The 21,265-nt window shown below is 38.7% G+C and overlaps 1 protein-coding gene and 1 non-coding gene across 2 annotated transcripts; both read left to right on the forward strand.

Annotated features, from left to right (window-relative positions):
- Positions 1–6,627: 6,627 nt before the first annotated feature.
- On the forward strand, positions 6,628–7,730 carry LOC120415806 (pyrroline-5-carboxylate reductase 3-like). Its single transcript, XM_039577430.2, has 3 exons — positions 6,628–6,809; positions 6,866–7,531; positions 7,590–7,730. Exons 1-3 carry the CDS (start codon positions 6,713–6,715, stop codon positions 7,661–7,663), a joined length of 837 nt encoding a protein of 278 aa, XP_039433364.1. The 5' UTR covers positions 6,628–6,712; the 3' UTR covers positions 7,664–7,730.
- Positions 7,731–18,002: 10,272 nt separating this feature from the next.
- On the forward strand, positions 18,003–18,075 carry Trnam-cau (transfer RNA methionine (anticodon CAU)). The gene has a single exon. It is a non-coding gene; the product is annotated as a tRNA-Met (tRNA).
- Positions 18,076–21,265: the final 3,190 nt, after the last annotated feature.

The raw sequence follows: 21,265 nt of genomic DNA on the forward strand, positions 1-21,265 counted from the left end.
ATAGAAGATAGATAGAATTTGTGTCCAAACCCATCATATCACCAAATGTTGGTAAAAAGTGAGGAAGGCAACAACCACATAGGTGGATCAAGTTAGTTTTTTTTTTTATAAAAAAGAAAAACACTTGCAGACATTGCACAGTGGTCCAGATCGCAAAATAAGGTGGAAAATGGATTTTTCGTAAAATGATGAAGTTTTGAAGCTTTGGTGTCTTCAGAAGAGTTGTTGCATATGGAAGGGGCAACTTTTGGTTTGGTTGGAAATTAGGGTGGTTCACTATTAAGGTGATTTTGAAAATTTAACTTTTCAGGAACATTTTTGGGATTTTTTTGTCTAGTAGAAAGTTGTTGGGCTTGCCAATCCAAGCAACTTTTTCGAAGATATCAGAATTTTCCATGTAAAATTATCATTTAAACCCAAAATATGACCAAAAACCAATTTTTCGACACTTTGGGTCAATTCTGAGGACAGACGCAGGTTCAGCGGCCAAAATTACATGGAAAAACATATATTTGGACAATTTTCGAAATTCGTTAGGGTGGTCCCATAAGGGTCTCCCTTGAAAATTTGACTTTTTCAAATGGCGATTTCTCGAGTTTAAAGAAAAACACCCCTGAGATTTTTTCAACATTTGTAGTGCTGGATCTCCTCTTTCAAATGCAACCTGGTGCTTAAAATTTGGCTTGCGCCTTTTTGAGATATTCAATTTAAATTTGCATCTTTTTTACTTTAAAATCGCTGTAACTTTTGACCCTTAAGTCCAAATTGACTTGTCAAGAAATAAAAATGTTTGTTTTTTAGAGCTCTAAAAGTGCCCCGAATACCACTTTTCTCTAAAACTTAACCCTGAATTGCCACGTTCAAAAAACTGATTTTTGAAGGTTTGCTCAGATGCTTTCTATAAATTTGGTCGTAGAAGGCGTAGATTACGAGATAAAATTTTAGTACCTTCGACAAAGTTGCTTGGATTGGCAAGCCTAACAACTTTCTACAAGACAAAAAAATCCCAAAAATGTTCCTGAAAAGTTAAATTTTCAAAATCACCATAATAGTGGACCACCCTAATTTCAAACCAAACCAAAAGTTGCCCCTTTCCATATGCAACAACTCTTCTGAAGACACCAAAGCTTCAAAGCTGCATCATTTTACGAAAAATCCATTTTCCACCTTATTTTGCGATCTGGACCACTGTGCATTGTGTTCCCTCGACTTGTTGTCCAGTGAAGTGTTAATGCAGTGCAATGTTTTTGAATTATACAAATTATTCGATTTTTTTTCAAATGCATTTTTTCTAATTTATAAGGTTGTGTGCTGCCCCTGATTACATAAATGTCCCATATGCAATTTCATCGCTTTTGAGTAATTGGTGCAGTTTAATTTAAAATCTTTTGATCTTTCAGTAAAGCCTACTACATCCAGTACTTTGTTTCAGAAATCCGGAGGAAATCCAGTTTTTTCGCGAAAACTTTACACGTAGCCTTATGTGTAGGATAAACTTGCCTTGCGTTTTTCTCAGCTTGCTGTGTGGGGCTTCAAACAGCTGAAAAAATCGCTGTAATTTTCGGTTCCTTGCCAAAAAATCAAGAAAAAAAAGTTTTTTTTTATAGATCTATCCAATATGTTCTCATTTTACAATTTGCATTAGAACTATTTTTGGAGTCCTTTTTTTAGTTGATAAACAACCAAAACAAAACAAAATGCAAGACGTTGTACGTCCTTGCTCTCCCAAAGAATTTCTCAGATACATTTATCAACGTCCAGCTGATCTCCGTTCAATGCCAGTGGCCGCTATCGAGATTGTCGAAAGATTGTACGGTCGACCGTCTTCTACATCGCACCTGCAGCTCTACCTGTCTGCATACAATTGATCCATTTTTTATATTCGTGTCAGATTTTGTTCCACTGATTTGCTGTTCGCTTCCCGGACTCTTGACATTTGCAGAATCGATACCGAATACACCCAAGTACGCAGTACGTCTAAAAAAAATGCTTCCCAGCCAGATCTGCCCGAAGGTCTCTCGTCGATATCGGTAATTACGCGTTAATTTATTACCGTAATTTGCCGCTACTCCTGCGAGGACTTGCGGCACGGTAATGATGATGATTGTCCTTATTTTCACACGTATGATGGTACTGTGGGTACACTGGGTTTCTGGCCGCCTCATTCGCGATCAATCAATCCCAATTACTTGGGAGTCTGATGGGCCAATTCGCTGACCAGTGTGCATGGTCGTGGCCGTGGCCCTCGCAGCCGGGCTTCGTCTTTCAGCTAGTATCAGTGATATCTTTGACAGAGATCGCGAAATAATGGCTACTTTACGTGCCACTCTTATTTTTTCTGAGTTGGTCCATCCAAGAGTTAACAGTCCTTTGTTGGGCTACGTATTTAAAGCCGTTGCTCTACTCTTGGAGACACCTCCCTTACACGTGTGTCTTTTCTGCAAATTAACAGAAATGTGGGATAAAACCCAGGAACCAGAATAATGAGGTAACAAACTACGGACGTGGCTAGACGTAAACATTTTGATTTCACTGATTAAATAATTGAGGGTCCTGAAACGAGGCCAAACGTGAGAGTTCAGGGTAATAATCGGTATCGGGCCACTACACTACGTTCTCTTTACTAAGTATTAGAATCCGAGTCAGGGATCGAGCTCCCGGTCTACCGCTTACGAGTGGATATCAAATGATCATGTTTCCAAAAGTATCTTCCTCCAATTGACCTCACCAACAGGGATGCCAGATGATTTTTTAAAATGTCTGTGAAAAAGTCTGTGTATGTCTGTGTCTTTGTCTAAAATTCAAATAAATCAATTTACAGTCATAGAAATCTATCAAAAATTGTGTTTTTAAGCATTTAAAGACTAACGAAATAAGTTTCGATTGATATTTTAACAAAATAACAATTTAATGAAGTTTTTAAAAAGTCTGTGTACCTAAAAAAATGTCTGACACGAGCTCAAATGTCTGTGAAACAAAGACAAATCTGTGTATCTGGCATCCCTGCTCACCAAGCAAGCTTGATGACAGCCCAATTCGCGTGGAAGATATCTTATCTGGAACATGCGTATCCCGGTGCACGAAACACACCTCGAACACTGACAGATCATGATCTCAACTCGGATTCCAATTTCTGTGTCATTGCACTCGGCAGTAATTTTAAAATTAACTCGCGTCATCACGAATTTTCTCTCCCGCGGCAGCAGCAGCAGCAGTTGACATCGATCTTGACACGTCGATGAGCTACCGCGTTGATCGCAATCAGCGTTTCCCCCCAAAAACGTCCCAGCGACCGTCCAAAGTGATCGATCTGTGTGGCTGCTGGGGCAGGTGCATTTGGCCCCGGGCACGATCCGCGAATAACGGAACCCAGCAGTCAGTGGTCATTCCAACTCGCGCGCCGCCGCGGTAGCTCCCGGAGACAGCCTTATCGGGATTGTCACTCCTGTCTTGAGTGAAGAGAAAAAAACACCGAGAGGAAAATAAAACGATGTAATTTATGTTCCTTCACCCCGAATGTCAACCCGGTCAAGACGGAGTATCGCGTTGAGCTCGCCGGGTCTTCGGACGTTCGGATTGAGGGGTCATGTTCAAACATTTTGAACGGCAACAGCAGCAGCGTTATGAATTTAAAAGTACGCTTAAATCCCTTTTCTTCAGCCAACTTCAAATATTTTGGATATCATGGTTCGTTTTACTAGTGATACTTTAAGTAGGGCTACTCTCTTGTAAATAAACTTATTTCAAAATTTAAAACGCGTGCCACAATATCTTAACACTGTCTTGACAAAATCGTCTCAACATTTAGGTGAAGACCCGTTGAACCGATTCCGTGTGCATGTCGAAGCCCGATTTTCAAAAAGATTATTTTTTAAAAAATATACAAATATTTTTTTGTTTTTCATATTTAAAACAAGTCAGTTTTTGAATTTTGTGATTTTTTAAAAAGCAAAATTTAAAAATCGGTCTTCATCATGCACACGGGATACTTGAGAGTCTTCACCTAAAACTTCAGCCAATTTGGTACATCCCATCTCGAGATATCGTGGCACTTGTAAATCAACTCAACATAAAACTTTCAGGAGTGATTGACACGGCGTGTTTTCTGGGCAACCTTAAGGAGAAAAAATAGTCACTTTTAAATGTGTCTTATAGGAAATTTTCTCAGCTTTCCAATGCTTCTAAGAGCGAAATGTTTCATCGGGAAATTTCTGAGATATCTCTATTTTAAGCTTTTTGTTTTAAAATCCTTAATCATTTATTGGAAACTTTTAAATAACAGTCCAGGAAACTTGTCAAATGATGTGTTCCATGTGTCATTTACTCATCAAAATGTGCAAAATTAGTCAAGAAACAACTTTGTAGAAGTTTGCAATCCGCTAAACATTAAACAAATGATGTTTTAACCGATTTTTTTGAAGATATGGGATTTATTCAGAAATAAAAATCATAAAACCGAAAAAAAATATGATTTTTACAAGAACAAATAGATTATTACATAATTGTTGTGTACAAACCGGTCTTCTCTGATTTAGCTTGTTCAACCGAAACTTTGGCAGGTTTGTGACTAATAGGGTATTACTAGATTTATATGAATAAATATCATATTTCCCTAAACAACATCAACCAGTTGATACAAAACATGTTTAATACTCGAAATTGAACTGCAAACTACTGTTGCAAGCTTTAGGAGAAATTCTTTTTATTAGTAGGAATGTTTTAGTTTTTTGTATTAAATGATCAAAGAATTAGCAATATTTTAGAAGTCTTATAGATCTCATCTTTTGTAAAAAAAATATGTACATTTAACTTGATTTTTGTTCAAATAGTTTGGAAAAGAAGTTTTTGTTTGTTTTTTTTTTGTTAAAATAATATTTAATTTATGTTCAAACAAACAAAATGTTTGTGACGGTGTTTTCAGCATTCTGAGTTGAAAGACTCTAGTTTTATTACTACTTTTAAGTGCATTTTCAACAGCAATCATTTCCTAAAATTTTATCTTTATTTTAAACTCATGAAAATATGATTTTTGAAGCTTGCAACAGTAATATGTAGTACATTTTCGATTTTCAATCATATTTGTATTGATGTTCTTGGTTAATGTTTGCTTAAAAAGATATCAAATTTATTCATTATTAATTCAATAACACCATTAACAATCACAAACCTACCAAAGTTTTGGTTGAACATGCTGAATCAGAGCAGACACGTGATATTTGTACACAAAAAATAATCCAAACCATAACAAACCCCAACCAAAATTATGTAATAATCGAATAATTCTTATGAAATATATATTTTAACACGGTTTTATGATTTTAAATTCTGAATAAATGAAAAAATTACCCTTCTGGATCAATGTAGATTCGAAAAGAACATTAAATTTCCCTTAAAATGACATGTTACAAAATTTTGTACAGTCAAGTAACCAGGGTTACCAGGTCAAAATTTGAAAAATCTGGCAAAGTATCGAATAAAAATCTGGCAAAATCTGGCAGACGGAAATCTAACAATTCAGAATGGGGAAGGGGAGGGAGGGTATAAATCAATCCAAAAGTTTGTAGAATTCAGATGGTTTTACTGGTTATATGGCCACAAAAATGATAACTTGCAATATCTTTAAGGAAAACACAATCAATTTTATTTTATTTGCATTTAAATTCGTTCATTTTAATCAAAAAGTTCTACAAAAATGACATAAAGTGAAAAATCTGGCAAAATCTGTCAATATCTGGCACAGAGAAGGGCGAATCTTTATTCTGGCAGACACTTGAAAAATCTGGCATTCCCAGATTTATCTGGCAACCTGGCAACCCTGCAAGTAACAGAAAATAACAGAGTTATTAAAACTTGTTTAGTGTTTTTTCGATGAAAAATACATTTTTTCGGAATTCTGAGTACGTCATCAAATCGGGCGTCTAATTTTACATAAAAGTCTCCTTGACACAAAATTTCTATCTCATCAACGTTTCAGGCTGAGCATTATTGATAAACACCTCTTTTTCGCATGTTCAAAAATAAAAGGGGTCGTACCGCCCCTCCTTCACGAGATATCAAAAAACGGACCTCGGATTCGTGATCAGAGACAAAAGTTACCCCTTAGGATAAAGTTTCACGCAAATCGAAGAGGGGTCGGGGCAACTTTTCCCGATTTCGTGTGAGTTGGTGGAGAATTACCCCATAACGTCTTTCATTTTTACAAGACCTTTAAAAAACTTTAGAAACATGAGGCTGACAATTAACAAAATCAACATTAGAGATACCCCCTGGATCGATTATTCCATTCTTAAAATAAGTACACAGCTTATCAATTCTAGCCCGTAACTTGTTACACCTGACCTTTCTACAATGCATTTCTTATGGAAGAACTGTCATTTCTACCACTCGAATCCAGTGCTCCATTCTACCCCTTATTTTCCCCCATCCCCCGATTCCATCCAAGCACGCCGGTCACCCACACACCAGTGCGAAGCGCAAACATAACCTACACCACACAATCGATTCCAGTCACGTGGTCACGCTAACGTTACTCACCCAGAGTGGGAAAATCCCGTTTGCTCTCAGCAGATTCGCTCTCTCTCACGTTGCCATTCTCTGTCTAGTTCGTGAATTGCACTCACGCCGTGACAGATTGCATCATCAGCTTGCTGCTGCTACAAGTCAGTAGTGCATTTAGTCAGTGTTGTTTTCCGAGGGATTATCACGTTCCGAGATGCAGCTGAAAAGTGCCTGCGGAGCGTTGCTGAAGATGGGCTTCCTGGGCGGTGGCAAAACCGCCCAAGCCATGGCCCAGGGTTTTATATCGGCCGGTTTGGTTCCGTCAACGTTACGGAGTGACAAGTTCTTTAATCGGTTCTATTTTTAGGTCTGGTTGACGGGAAGAATCTCCGCGCGAGCTTCAGCCCGCAAGACGAGGCCAACATGGTGGCGTTCCGCGGACTTGGCGCGCAGACGTTTACGGAGAACCTCCCGGTGGTGCAGGACTCGCAGGTGGTGTTCATTACGGTGAAGCCGTGGATTGTCCCCTTGGTGTTGGACAGCGTCAAGTCGATTAGCGGAGGCAAGCTGTTCATTTCGGTTGCGATGGGACTGAAATTGGCGGATTTGGAGCAGTCACTCGTTCCGGAAGCTCGCGTGATTCGAGTTATGCCAAACATTCCCACGTTGGTCCGCGCTGGGGCTGCGGTGTTTGTTCGGGGCAAGAAAGCTACCGAGCAGGACTGCGCGTTGACACAGACGCTGTTCGAATCGGTTGGAACCTGTGACGAAGTCACGGAAGCGTTGATTGATCCCATTACGGCACTGTCGGGAAGCGGTCCCGGGTACGTGTTTGCCATGATTGAGGCGATGGCCGACGGAGCGGTCAAGATGGGACTGTCGCGTGACTTGGCGTACAAGCTGGCCGCCCAAACGGTGATGGGAGCCGGCAAGATGGTCCGAGAAACTGGAATCCATCCCGGACAGCTGAAGGATGACGTGGCGAGTCCCGGTGGGTCGACCATCCACGGATTGTCCTTTCTGGAGAAGAATGGTAAGAACAACTCAAGCAACACCATCACTCTCTAACTCAAACCTCTCCCCGCTTTCAGCGTTCCGCTACATCGTGGCCGGTGCCATCGAGGCGGCCACCAACAGGTGTCGGGAGTTTTCCACGGAGAAATGACCCAAACCAACGGACGCTTACAGCAGCGCCTCTCGAACTAATTAAATAACCACCGCATGCAAACACAGCTAAACATTGCGTTTTTTCCGCTCATTTCCGCATAATTCACCGGGCGCTTGCAAGTCGCGCCGCCGCCGGCGTTCAACAACTGGGCAAATATTGGAGGTTCACAATGGTTACAGAGCTAGTGTCCCGGTTGACAAGTTTGCAAACATGTTGTTCAAGTGTCTAGCAAAAGGGGAAGATTCTACTTTGTTTGGTCGGCACACTATCGGTTACCGGGTGGCAATAAACTCTGGTGACCCGGTCGTCGGTGGGTGAGGTTTACGGCTAGGTGTGGTCGTTTGTCGAGTGGCGCGTGCTGCGCACTAAGTTAAAGGGTAAACAAGATTGTAGTCATCGGTGGATGTTAGATAACGAAAACTGCAACAATTTATGCGCTTACGTGATCAAATTGGTTGTTGGGTGTTCAATAGTGAAAGAAATGAAAGCAAACATTTTTTTTTGTTCTGATAATAAAAATTGTCCCTGTTACAATGGAGTCGGTGTTAAAATTAGAAAAGTTTGCACAGAATCCGCTGCTGAAGTTATCAAATTTGAGAAGCTTTAGTTGAATTTGGCGACGATAAATTCCGAAAACCGGTGTTGAATTCGAAGTCCTTGATAAAGTTATCCGACTTTACAGCCCTGAAGTTTAACGTAATCCTGAAAAAAAAACCTCAATAAGCTTAATTTTTTTTCACTGCAATATTTTTTTAAATTTGCAACGGGAGACAAACTGCAAGGAAATGTCGTGCAGTGCTTCCTTATCTATACGTTTTTCAATGTAATATAATAATTTTAACAAATTTGAATTGGGTTTGCGTCAAAAGATATTTGAAATTATTTGTTTTTAATTACAGACATTTTATGTGAGCTTGCACCCCTTAATTTTTTTTATTTTTCATTTCCAATAAAACTGTAAACTGCCGAATAAAGAATATTGATCAATTAAATACATCATTGAAATTGAACGCAAAAGTATACACATAATGGTTGAAGTCACTGCATCTGATAACACAGTTCAACAAAAAATCAAATGTTTCTTGTCTCTGAGACGAGAATATGTGTTCCTAGTAGATTTTTGCCTGCTGAATCCGAATCCGGGTCCAGAATTGCTCCAAATGGTCCCAATTTTGAGATACACCCGTTTGAAATGTTAGTTTAGGCCAAAATTAGCTACTTTGTCGACTATTTTACAAAAGAACTATTGAATAAACAAATAAACCAATACATGTATCTTAAAGTTCACGTTCTCCCCTTTCTGAAACACCCCTGGTTTTTAAAATTTGATTGTTTCTACGCATATTTATAGACATTTTAAAATTAGAATTTGACTTGCATGCAAATTGGAAAAACTTGAATGAGAAGCAACTGAAAATATAATTTTAAAATGGCTATAAATATGCGTAGAAACAATCAAATTTTAAAAACCAGGGGTGTTTCAGAAAGAGGAAAACGTTAATTTTAAGATACATGTTTTGGTTTATTTGTTTATTCAATAGTTCTTTTGTAAAATAGTCAACAAAGTAGCTAATTTTGGCCTAAACTAACATTTCAAACGGGTGTATCTCAAAATTGGGACCATTTGGAGCAATTCTGGACCCGGATTCGGATTCAGCAGGCAAAAATCTACTAGGAACACATATACTCGTCTCAGAGACAAAATCTTGTTGAACTGTGTAATTCAATAAATGTCTTCCATTGTAAACTCTAACAATAATTGTTTAAATGACATAGAATAAACGCATTCTAACTGCGTTGAATGTAGAAACTAGGACTCGTTTTATTTCTGAAGACGACTTTTGTTTATTAAATAAATTTGTTGGAGTCTAGAAAGCTGTTTTATTATTTTTTTCAAGGATTTTTTTATTCTTCCGAATCAAGTTCAGCAAGTATCTTCATAGCTGGATAACATTTGACTGAGCAGATACTTAAAAAGATACAGCTGTTAGAAGTTAAAACTCCAAAAGAAAACCCTTGGAGCTACAGGTAATAAAAGGCAATCAACCATTTTATGCGATGAATTTATAATCATTTAACTCAATTACTACCCGAGCAGACGGAAATAACGTGGGAATAACATTTTTTGTTATTTGAAAATACTAGGTCAATAACATTTAATGTTATTTATAACAAGATTTGTTTTTCGCCGTTATGATTTTTTTTGTTATTGGATTGTTATTGTAATAACAGACTAATAACATTGTGCATTATTCTTCGAACAAATCTTTGTTATTCTTTTTTGTTATTTTAACAACTAATCCGATCATCCCAATAACAGTTGCAGTTATTCTTCCATAACAAAAAATGTTATTCCCAAGTTGTTTTGACTTTCAACCAATATCTGACCAATAACAAATTTGGTTATGATAACATAAACTGTTATTAGACTCTTATGCAATAATGGATTTTGCAAGAATATTCCATAACATTTTTTGTTATTTGAACAGTATTTGTTATTGAAATGGCATGAATTTTGTTATTACCGTCTGCCCGGGTACACAAAAAAATGCATCAAAATAACAGATTAATTAAAAAATTAAAAAGAACGGAGACATTTTGGTTCAGAAAAGTGATGGTGATTCAAAAAAATTTGAGATCATTGCACCTTCAAAAAAAAAAAAAAAAAAGAAAAAATCGTTCGTTTTTTACTCGTGAACAACGCGAGTCTTAACTGTATATAAAATGAATTATATCACCTCTCCGCATAAACGAGAACCTTAAAAAAACTTTTTGTTAAATGGTTAACTCACCATTTCAGAGATCGTAACCACTATTTGAAAAATGGTAGGAAAACCTTTAAAATACTATATCGGAAATGGTACCCTACCATTTTTCATAAAGTTCGACCATCTGAGATGAGGGTGGTTAGCAACGGTAACCTTAAAAATCTCCGAACAACGTTTCGTCAGATTACCATTTGTGTAATGGTAAAAATAAAGTTAATTTTCGCGTAGAAGCGACACATGTTTTAATTAATAACTTTTATCAGTAAAATTACATCGAAAAGAGGTACGGCCATTAAATATACAACTGTTTTTTTCAACCATCCAAATTTAATTTGTTGGTTGTATGGTTGATGAATGTTTTTCGAATTGATGTTATTTTGCGTGAAATATTTGAAATTATTCATGAAGAGATGTGAATTTATTTTTTTCCCAAACTAACCTTCATTGATTACAAGTAATTTACTGTATTAATGTATGCATTACGTCACTTGTGTTCTATCTTGTGATTTAATTTTATTCAAAATACCGTATTATTCGATTCAAAATTTTGCATGCATTTTCACTGTTTTAGAGTTTTATTTTAATAAAATATAAAAATTTGCCCAAAATACCGAAAAAAATCGAAAATTTTCATAATTTTCAATATAAGGTTTGCTAGGTCCAGTGAAAAAAATAAAATTTAACTCAAAAATGACGAACTTCTCGTCACAGTGTCCTGATGCAAACAATGATCGAGCTGTAGCTGTCACAGCCCTGCGAAGTATGTTGACTGACATATCGGGCAGTCAGTCAAATAAACCAGCTAGAAGTCGCTTGACAGAAAAATTTTGCTAGAAAGAGATAGGAAATCTGATGCAAACAAACGTCCAGCTGTCATGTAAACATACTTTGAATGTGTTGGTAAATTTCTGACTAGAAAGCCTTATGGGTGTCAGACGATTCGAAATTTTACATGGCGGCAAAAAAATAAAATAAAAATATAAATATTGAAATAATAAGCCATATTTTCAACATTTGCATGGAAAAAGTGTTTTAAAATGCATTTTACACTAGTTTACTGCCCATGTTCGCACAGATGTCCCATATGCATTTTTGTCGAGTTCGAGATAGATGTGGGAATAGCTTCGTTTGTTGTATTTCTTTAAGCTGCACTAATAATATTTAACACTTTTTTTTTTACAAAAAAACTGATTTTCAACCGCAAGTTTGCTTGTCCCTTCTGGAATATGTTCAAATATGAGTCCCATCGTGAAAATGTTCACAAATCTGTCTCACTTGGGAATATTATGTTCAGAACTTACCAATTTGACTCGGTAATGTCCTGAATTTACGAAAGATTATCATAATCCTTGCCTCGTACACTGTTTTCATTCATTGAATTGTTCGCGAGTCTCACAATAGTTGGATTTAAAAAAAAAATAATCTTCGACCATTTTCAACCAATTAATTTGTTTACATTTGAAGGTTGCCTTGGTAGCATGCTGCGATCAGTCTGTGAACATTTTGATGTACTATGAAGAAAAATGGCAATAAATCAAAAAAATTTCAATAACAAATGAAATAAAAAAATATAATAATTGAAATAACAAGCCATAGTCTCAACATTTGCATGCAAAAAGTGTTTTTTGCAATTCCGTCGTGAAACTGCTTACTTTTCCTGTCATTCTTGAACGACGAAATAGCCTACTTTTCTGTACCAAACATAACAGAATCGGATAGCAACACTTTTCGAAATAAATGCTGAAAAGTAACACTTTTCAACATTTTTTTGATTTAAACGATTTATTGACAAAAAAATGAAAATTTGACATAAAATTTCACTCAGTGTGTGTTTTTTGGAATTGCAAAAAATGTTGTATGGAACTCGTTGCAAAACTTGATTTTTTTGGCACTCTTCGTATTTATCCAACTCGGTGAACCTCGTTGGATAAATGTACAACTCGTGCTGAAAAAATCCTCTTTTCGCAACTTGTTGCATAAACTACTATTAAAACACAGGGGAATGCATTTATAATCAATTTCATCTGATTGCACTAAAATTTCCATTGAAATTTTGAAGTTTTTTGAAGAAAAAAAAAAAAACCCTGATTTATCGAGCCAACTTTGAAGAGGGAGACAAAAACAAGAAGGTGGACTTGAGATCGACCCGGTGCTGTCCAGTATGCCACTTGCCAGCAGTTACCTAATCGATGGTTTTAACCTGCACGGGCTTACTCAGCTCAACTCCTGTATCAACGTCTACAACAACTGTCTCGACCTTGTCCTGGTGAACGACGTTGTGCTTCCCAAATGCGCTGTCTTTGAAGCTGTTGAACCGCTGGTACCACTCGACATCACCCATCCTGCACTGGAAATGGTCGTCGATGTTCCCGCACCTACAGTTACAACCGAACCACCATCCGCAATCCAACAACCCTTCAACTTCCGGAAAGCCAACTATGCAGCGATCAAAGAGGAGCTGAGCTATGTCGACTGGAGTTTTTTGGAGACTTCTTCGAGCATCGATGCCGCCGTTGATTCTTTTCAAACTGTTTTGAACAACATTTTTGCTGTACACGTTCCCCGGCGAAGGCCTTCTCAGAAGCCACCTTGGTCTAACGCCACTTTACGAAGACTCAAGCAGCTCAAAGCCGCGGCTCTCCAAGATTTCTGCAATCATCGTTCACCCTTCTTCCAGACCAGATTCAAGCTCGCTAGCAAACGTTACAGAGGGTGCAACCGTACTCTGTACAGGCGATATGTTATTAGGACGCAGCACGATCTCCGGAAAAATCCGAAAAATTTCTGGTCGTTTGTAAACTCGAAAAGAAAAACGGACGGCCTGCCACCTACGTTGTACCTGAACGATGTTGCTGCTACTACTCCCGAGGAAAAATGCGCGCTTTTTGCAGCCCACTTTAAGGACGCGTTCAACTCTAGACCTGCTTCGGAGGCGGAAATCATGGCGGCAACACGGAATACTCCAGCCAACGCATTCGAATGTTCCTTTACGGAGGTTGGGAATGGCCAAGTTACTGCCGCTATTGACAAACTCAAACTGTCCTACTCGGCCGGCCCCGACGGCATTCCTTCCTCTGTCATCAAACGTTGTTCAGATGTTCTCCTATTGCCTCTTTCTATCCTCTTCAACCTTTCTTTATGTCAAAGTACCTTCCCGGCTAAGTGGAAACGCTCTTTTATGTTTCCAGTCCACAAAAAGGGTGCCAAAAGTAGCATCAAGAACTATCGTGGAATTACCTCCCTCTCGGCCTGCTCCAAGGTTTTTGAAATCCTCATAAACAGTGTCCTGTTTGAGAGCTGTAAACACTACATCTCCACAGACCAGCATGGATTTATTCCGAAACGTTCGGTTGCCACGAATCTGGCCCAATTCGTGTCTCATTGCCTTCAGGAAATGGATGCCGGAGCGCAAGTCGACGCTGTGTATACAGACCTCAAGGCTGCTTTCGATCGAGTCGACCACGGAGTTCTTCTGAAACGACTGGAAGTACTTGGAGTTTCTGCTAATCTCATTCGCTGGTTGAAGTCCTACCTCACTGACCGGGTTATGCGTGTCAGGATTGGGAACTCTGAATCGGACATATTCACCAGTCTGTCTGGCGTTCCCCAAGGCAGTAACTTAGGGCCCCTACTGTTTATCCTGTTCGTCAATGAATTGGCACTGCTGCTAGCCGGAGGATGTCGGCTGTTCTACGCAGATGACGTGAAAATATTCACAGTTGTAAGGAGCGTTTTGGACTGTTCAACTCTGCAGAGACAGCTGGATCGTTTCAACGAGTGGTGCTTGCGTAACTTCCTGACGATCAGCATTGACAAATGCAACGCCATCTCTTTCCATCGAAAACTGAAGCCTGTGATCTTTGACTACGCCATTGCGGGAAGCACACTGGCGCGGGTGACCCAAGTACGAGATCTTGGAGTTACTCTGGACTGCAAACTCAGTTTCACCAGCCATCGCCATGACATCGTGTCCAGAGCCAACCGTCAGCTGGGATTCATCTTCAGGATCGCTGAGGACTTCCGGGATGTTGCATGTCTGCGCTCCCTGTACTGCGCGCTGGTAAGATCCATCCTCGAGTTCTGCTCTGTTGTCTGGTGTCCATACCAAAGCACTTGGACAGCCAAGATCGAATCAGTCCAAAGAAAATTTACTCGACTTGCCCTTCGCCGTGCGCACAATCCTGCTGGTTGGAGTCCGTACGAGGAACGTTGCCGAATCCTGCGGTTGGACACACTTGAAAAAAGGCGGCACATCTCACAAGCATCGTTCGTTGCCAAAGTGCTGGCTGGCGAAATCGACAGTCCCTGGATCCTAGCGCAGATCCAAGTTTACGCTCCCGAAAGGCCGCTCCGCCAACGTCCATACCTGCAGCTCGCACGTCGCAACACCAATTATGGACAACATGAGCCGATTCGATTTATGTGTAGTCGTTTTAATGTTTTTTCTCAACTCTATCGTCCTAACATTTCCACTTCCATGTTTCAACAACGTGCTCGACTCTGGTATTCTAGTCAGTTTTAATGTATATGTGTCGGTGTCGTCGCTAGTTTTTATAAGCCGAATCATATAGACCATAAGTAGTCAAATGATATTTTTTACAATAAACAAATAAACAAATAAACAAATAAACTAAAAATAAAATTTGTACCAGCCTCAATACTAATATTGCAAATTATGAAAATTTGAGTATTTCTACCGTATTTGTAAAAATTTACGAAAAATTGATTTGGTTTTTCCAGTATTTTTTTTTTCAATTTATGAAGCATTCTGTTTTTACAAATTTAGGTAATGTTTGAAAGTATTTTTCAAATGCAAAATAATAAACAAAAAAAAGCAATTCGATTTTTGAACACACTTTCGATGATCCCCTCATTAGATACTGCCACACTGATGATCATTTTACGAGACCGGCAATTGAATAGCAGTGCACACACTTTTACTAGACAGTTCACGAAGGGCCATGTCGGGAGCACTCGAAACCTATTAGCAACAAAGTTGCAGCAATTAATGGTTCGCGTGCGATGCAAAAAATGTTTGATAGCTAATCTGTAAGCTTGCATAAGTGTGGGCGTTCGTGTTTGATTAGCTTGAGTAATGTAGCAGTTGGAAATTCGTGACATCATGAAAAAATGTAGTTCGATTTTCAGATGGTATCGAAAGCTTGTAACTTTTAAAAAGATGTAAAAATACAGTAATTTCCTTTCCCAGACCGGTCAACCTCAGAATGATTTATCGTCCAATCCGTCCATTGTTGCACTTCCAAATTAGAGATAATTGCTACGCCTTGGACCGGGCGATATATCTTAATCTCTCCGTTTCTGCTGTGGAAAGTGGCAACTTTATTCAGGACATCTGATTTCAAGTTTCCTTAGCTGGTTCTCCCAGGTTGTTGGCCAATCCGGAAAAGGAGCGACGGCGGCGTCGTCGTCGTTATTGTCCTACTTGCAGTCGGTTGTTGTAAATCGAACTCACTCAAGTCTTTAGCCTTCCCTGGTAGAGGGAGGGTAAAAGTTGTCCCGAACGGATTGAGTGAGCTCACCGTCCCTGTGGTGTTGGGTTAATTAGCTGAATGTCTGAATAAATCTTTTTAAAAAGCATTTGTGCATATTTTTTTCATCAAATTTGAGCTTGAAACAAGTTGAAATTAATTTTTTACAGTGTTTTTTTGTCTGAAACAAAGGCGAAAGTTTTGGTGTCCTGAAAGTGAGAGGACTTCTGCTCCGTGCTGCTGTGTGATAAATCGGCCTTTCAATCACTGTCTGGACGGAACCTGGGATGGAAAGTGATTGTGGACGGCATTTTTTCAACAAGTGCAGCGCCACACTTTTTGCGGAAAATTAAAATGCACCATCGCACCTCAGGAAATTCGTCCAATCAGGCAGCTCCTTTGTCAATGTCACTTTGACACGACACGTGCTTGCAGAATGATGGATTTTGACCTGTTTGCGGGTTATTTTTATTTTATTTATTAAGACTCCTGGTCGCAAAATTGTTTCAATGTTTCCTTTTATATAGATTAAGGAAAAGGATGTTTGGCAACAATGTTTTAAACTATGAGCACTTAAATTAATCTTCGATTTTGTTCTAAAATGACTGAATCCAATCCAGTTTTTTAAAAATTTATTTTAAAATGACTTCCCGAGCAGTCGGAAATAACGTAGGAATATTTTTTTTGTTATTTGAAAATACTAGGCCAATAACATTTAATGTTATTTATAATAATATTTGTTATTCGCCATTATGATTTTTTTGTTATTGGATTGTTATTGTAATAACAGACTTATAACATTTTGCGTTATTCTTCGAACAAATCTTTGTTATTCTTTTTTGTTATTTTAACAACTAATCCGATCATCCCAATAACAATTGGAGTTATTCTTCCACAACAAAAAATGTTATTCCCAAGTTGTTTTGACTTTCAACCAATATCAGACTAATAACAAATTTGGTTATTATAACATAAACTGTCATTAAGCTCTTATGCAAAAATTAATTTTGCAAGAATATTCCATAACGTTTTTTTTTATTTTAACAGTATTTGTTATTGAAATGGCATGAATTTTGTTATTACCGTCTGCCCGGGTTTGCTTATTATTTTTTAAAGTAGATATTAAAAAATCTATTGACTTGAAGGTTAAACTCAGATAACGCCTCCCTATCGTGACTGCTCCCTCAAGTTGGCGTCATCCCGGGCTTACCCAGAAGCCACCAGCTGTCGATGTCAATCAGCCCTGTTAAGGCAGTGACCATTTGAAGGGCTTTGAACTTGAACTCGTTCCCCTCCGGCGGTGGCAGATAATCTTCTCACGCTTAACTACAGCGCGCAAGTTTGCGTACTCGACGGAAGGGTGTGGCCACGTGCAGTGGGTTTTATATTTCGAGGCTTCAGACCAGATTAAGAGCTGCTGATTAAGGAGGCTGCGATTTTTTTTTGGGGCTCAGGTTGGTTAGACGATTACACGCTGGCTGCACTTAACCCTTGACATAACCTTGATTCGTGTGATTTTACAAAATTAAACTTTTTTTGAAGTGTTCTAAAATTGGTTAAAAATTTAATCCAGTACAAAGTTTTCTTGAAAACCTGTAATTTCAAAAATCAGCTCAACCAACCCTTCTTCAAATGTTCAAGGGTGCACAATACCCTCCAGCGCACTTTTGGGCACATTTATCAACATCTCGTGAAAAGTGCATCGGCCGAGGAACTCAATGAATCATTGCCGCTTTTAGGCGGATTCTTACAAATTGCAACTCGGAGTCTCTTTCGCAGCTTCCAGCACTACTGCGCAATGGCTACCTACTTTCTGCGGAGCTTTTCGTTCAGAACGCTTCGCCGACCGACGACGCCTGGAAGCTACTTAATTTATTCGCTTTTAATTGCACGCTCGTGACTGGGGCGATGAATTATGACCGGCTGTAATTAAGTCTTTCTGTAGATCTGTACACATTATATTCAGTACGGATGGGAGATGTAATCCAACTCATCGTTTCATTATCACCTGCAAACAAGAAGCCGCAAACTTCTGAGGAGAAAGTCGCAAGAAATGGTTCGTCATAGTAACTATCAGCGGCCTCGATGGCGCAGTAGGCAGCGCGTAAGTCTCATAATCTTAAGGTCGTGAGTTCGATCCTCACTCGGGGCATAACTTTTTACACGATCCCCGCTAAGAGATGGATAACATCCTGAATGTTTATGAGTTTGTCCGCAGGGCAATTACATTACGGACCTCGGACGATCGCGAGAATCCTCGCTTTCGACAGAGGACGACGATCTTCCCGGCATCATTAATAGGCGTTTTGATTTATAAACAGTGCCATTTATTATTGGGTTGTGCCGCACAGTGCACAGAACCCGACCCGGTTCTTTTGAAGATTGCGATAAATTTTGCTTTATTAATGCGCTAAATGTGTAAAAGGATTAAACGGGTACACCGGGCTGAGGTACGCTCTGAAGACGGGATGGAGGCAGTGATGCCAGTGTTGTTATTTTCGATATGCTTAAAAAAGATCAATTTTAAACAAATTTATTTCTGTAGAGACTGAATCAGGGATCAATTTTTTAGTTCCTTGGAATTAAGTTTTGATAACTGGATCGAAAAAAACTATTGTTTGCAACACTTCCACTAATCTCCTGAGCACTGCGTGGATGAAAAACCGTTTGCTTCAGGACTAAATGGAGAAAGATAAAACATTCAACACCAGAAGGCAGGAAACTTAATACCCTCTCGGAACCAGCGCTGAACCCATCAAGAAACTTTGCGGACGTAATTGTTCAGTAATCAAAGCTCTTCTTTGGGAAGTTCGGATGTCTGGCCACGATAAACTGGTGGAAAATGTCAAAAATTAGTCTTTTTAATCTGCACAACATTTTTCTCAAAATACTGATGACGCTCTGACCTTCACCATCTGTCCCAAGACGAATCTAGCGCACGCGTGTCAGCCACGCTTAATTGGGCAACGATCAAACGCCCGATTACGAGGCACTCGTACCTAGTTGAGCCACCCGATAATCGCTGACAAATCGACGACCCCCCTCGTCACGATGACGCATCAAGCCGAGATGACCTAGAGCGAAGCTCGAGCCGGACCACCCTTGGACGGGTGATGAAGAAATGGTCACACCACCGTCGGCAAACCCCTCCGGGGGTCCTATTATTGTCCTAAACAAATCAACCACGCGGGTTAAGAGTCGGCGCGGTCGCACGCGTAGCTATTTGTACAGATTTATACGCTCTTTGCAAGTCACTTTGTTTTGGTGGAGTTGAGCAGCTGACGATCGGTGGATAGGTCAAGTGTCGGCACTTAACCCCTCAGTGATTTAGTCACACAAAAAATGTATATTATATTTAAAGAAAATCTCGAATGTTGATTGTAAAAGGTGTCAATCAATTTCAAACGATTTCGTTTAAAAAATATTGAATAAAACAATAAGAATTGAAAAAATCTACAAAATCAAACTATTAGGCATTTTAGGGTTAACAGATCTCTTCAAAGCTAGTGGCAAAAATCATTAACGCAGATTACAAACTCATTGACGGGTAATGCTGCTGCTGCTGCTGCTGGGGTGACAGTTTGAGATGTGTGGCCGATGGTTACGCAACCCTGGTCATCAACGAGATGACCCGACAATAGAGAAGGAGTCACGAAATCAACCGACTGACAGGTCAGAGGATGCAGACACGGTCACGGGTCGGTGTGGGCCCTAAGGTGGGGTCTCGGTGTAGGTCCAAGGGAATCCGTTAAGCTTAAGGGGCACATATGAAGTGTCGTATTTTTTGCATAAAAGTTTTTTTGGTTTATTAAATTTAAATTATTTTTTATTTGTTTCAGGATCGATTTATGTTAAATAGCTGATATGATACCAATTCGACGTTGTCGTGCTATCTTGCCTCACGTCGTTTTTTGACGTTCTGAAGAAAACGCATTTTAATGTTTGACCTAAAATAGACAAACAAAAGAGTACGCAATGTAAACAATAAAATAGTATGGAGTGTATTGTGTTTTTTTTAGACTGATCCTCGGTTCTAACCTGGTCGTTGCTCCTAAAAGGACCTAATAAAAATAAGTTATGAATAAAAAAAATGTAAACAATATCAAACACGTTTTGCCTGGTTGGCGATTCTGTGCATTGGTCAAAAGTTTGGTTAAATTTGGTTGCCGGAGTCCCGAGTTACAACTGCAAAATTTTACGGTAGCTGGGCATATACGTGTGTCAAACGCGTTCTGTCCTGAATTCTCTTTGGCCAGTTGTTGCACTTACAGCAATTTTTAGGGAATGAAGAAATACAGCAATGCACAGATTTTTTTCGGATTCTGTTGAATATCTCAGGTTTGAAATCGAATTGTGTAGATGTGTGAAGGTCAAAAGGCATTGAAAGCTTCACGAAATGACGTTCTTTAATCAATTTGACCCAAAATGCACGTGTGACAAGAAAGCAAGACAACGACGAATTATATAACGAAACTTCTCCAATGATTTTTTACTGAACACTCTCTGAGAGTGAAAATGGAAATAGAACGAGTCTTCTTTCTAGCTTATGTAAAGTATCGGTTAGAGGTGAGATAAAATCTCACTTTCATGGAGAGTTGTTTTTTTTATCTGGGAAGGATGGTTTTCATTATTTCACTTTGTTGGAGTTTCCCTGGTTTAGAAACTTAATTTCAAATAAGCCCTTTCAATATGTTGATCGCGATTCTGAAATTGGCGAAATAATTTTTATAGAGAAGAGAAGAAATTAAAAATCAAACTTAAAATTTTTTAAACATCGTGAGTTGAAATATAATGGCTAATGATGATCCTTGAAAAAATAGTACTTTTTCAGACAATTTTAGCTTTAAGATACAAAATATTCAACAAAGTTAGAATATTTTGTTGAATATTTTGTTTTTATTCGGTAGCAGACCTTCCTGGATTCAACAGTAAAAGATACTTGTTCAAGAAAGCAAGACAACGATGAATTATATAACGAAACTTCTCCAACGAATTTTTACTGAACACTCTCTGAGAATGAAAATGGAAATAGATCGAGTCTTCTTACTAGCTCATGTGAAGTATCGGTTAGAGGTGAGAAAAATCTCACTTTCATGGAGAGTTTTTTTTATCTGGGAAGGATGGTATTCATTGTTTCACTTTGGTGGAGTTTCCCTGGTTAAGAAACTTAATTTCAAATAAGCCCTTGCAATATGTTGATCTTGATTCTGAAATTTCGAAATTATTTTTATAGAGAAGAGTAGAAATTGAAAATCAAACTTATAATTTTTTAAACATCGTGAGTTGAAATATAATGGCTAATTAGATGATCTTTAAAAAAATAGTACCTTTTCAGACAATTT

The sequence above is a fragment of the Culex pipiens genome, chromosome 3, assembly GCF_016801865.2.
Source record: "Culex pipiens pallens isolate TS chromosome 3, TS_CPP_V2, whole genome shotgun sequence".
NCBI classification, from domain to species: domain Eukaryota; kingdom Metazoa; phylum Arthropoda; class Insecta; order Diptera; family Culicidae; genus Culex; species Culex pipiens.

Excerpts from the sequence above, each read along its gene's own strand:
- LOC120415806 (XM_039577430.2), top strand. The coding sequence starts at position 6,713 with ATGCAGCTGAAAAGTGCCTGCGGAGCGTTGCTGAAGATGGGCTTCCTG. Across the intron at positions 6,810-6,865 it reads CCAGGGTTTTATATCGGCCG|GTCTGGTTGACGGGAAGAAT; the intron begins GTTTGGTTCCGT and ends TTCTATTTTTAG. Across the intron at positions 7,532-7,589 it reads GTCCTTTCTGGAGAAGAATG|CGTTCCGCTACATCGTGGCC; the intron begins GTAAGAACAACT and ends CCCCGCTTTCAG.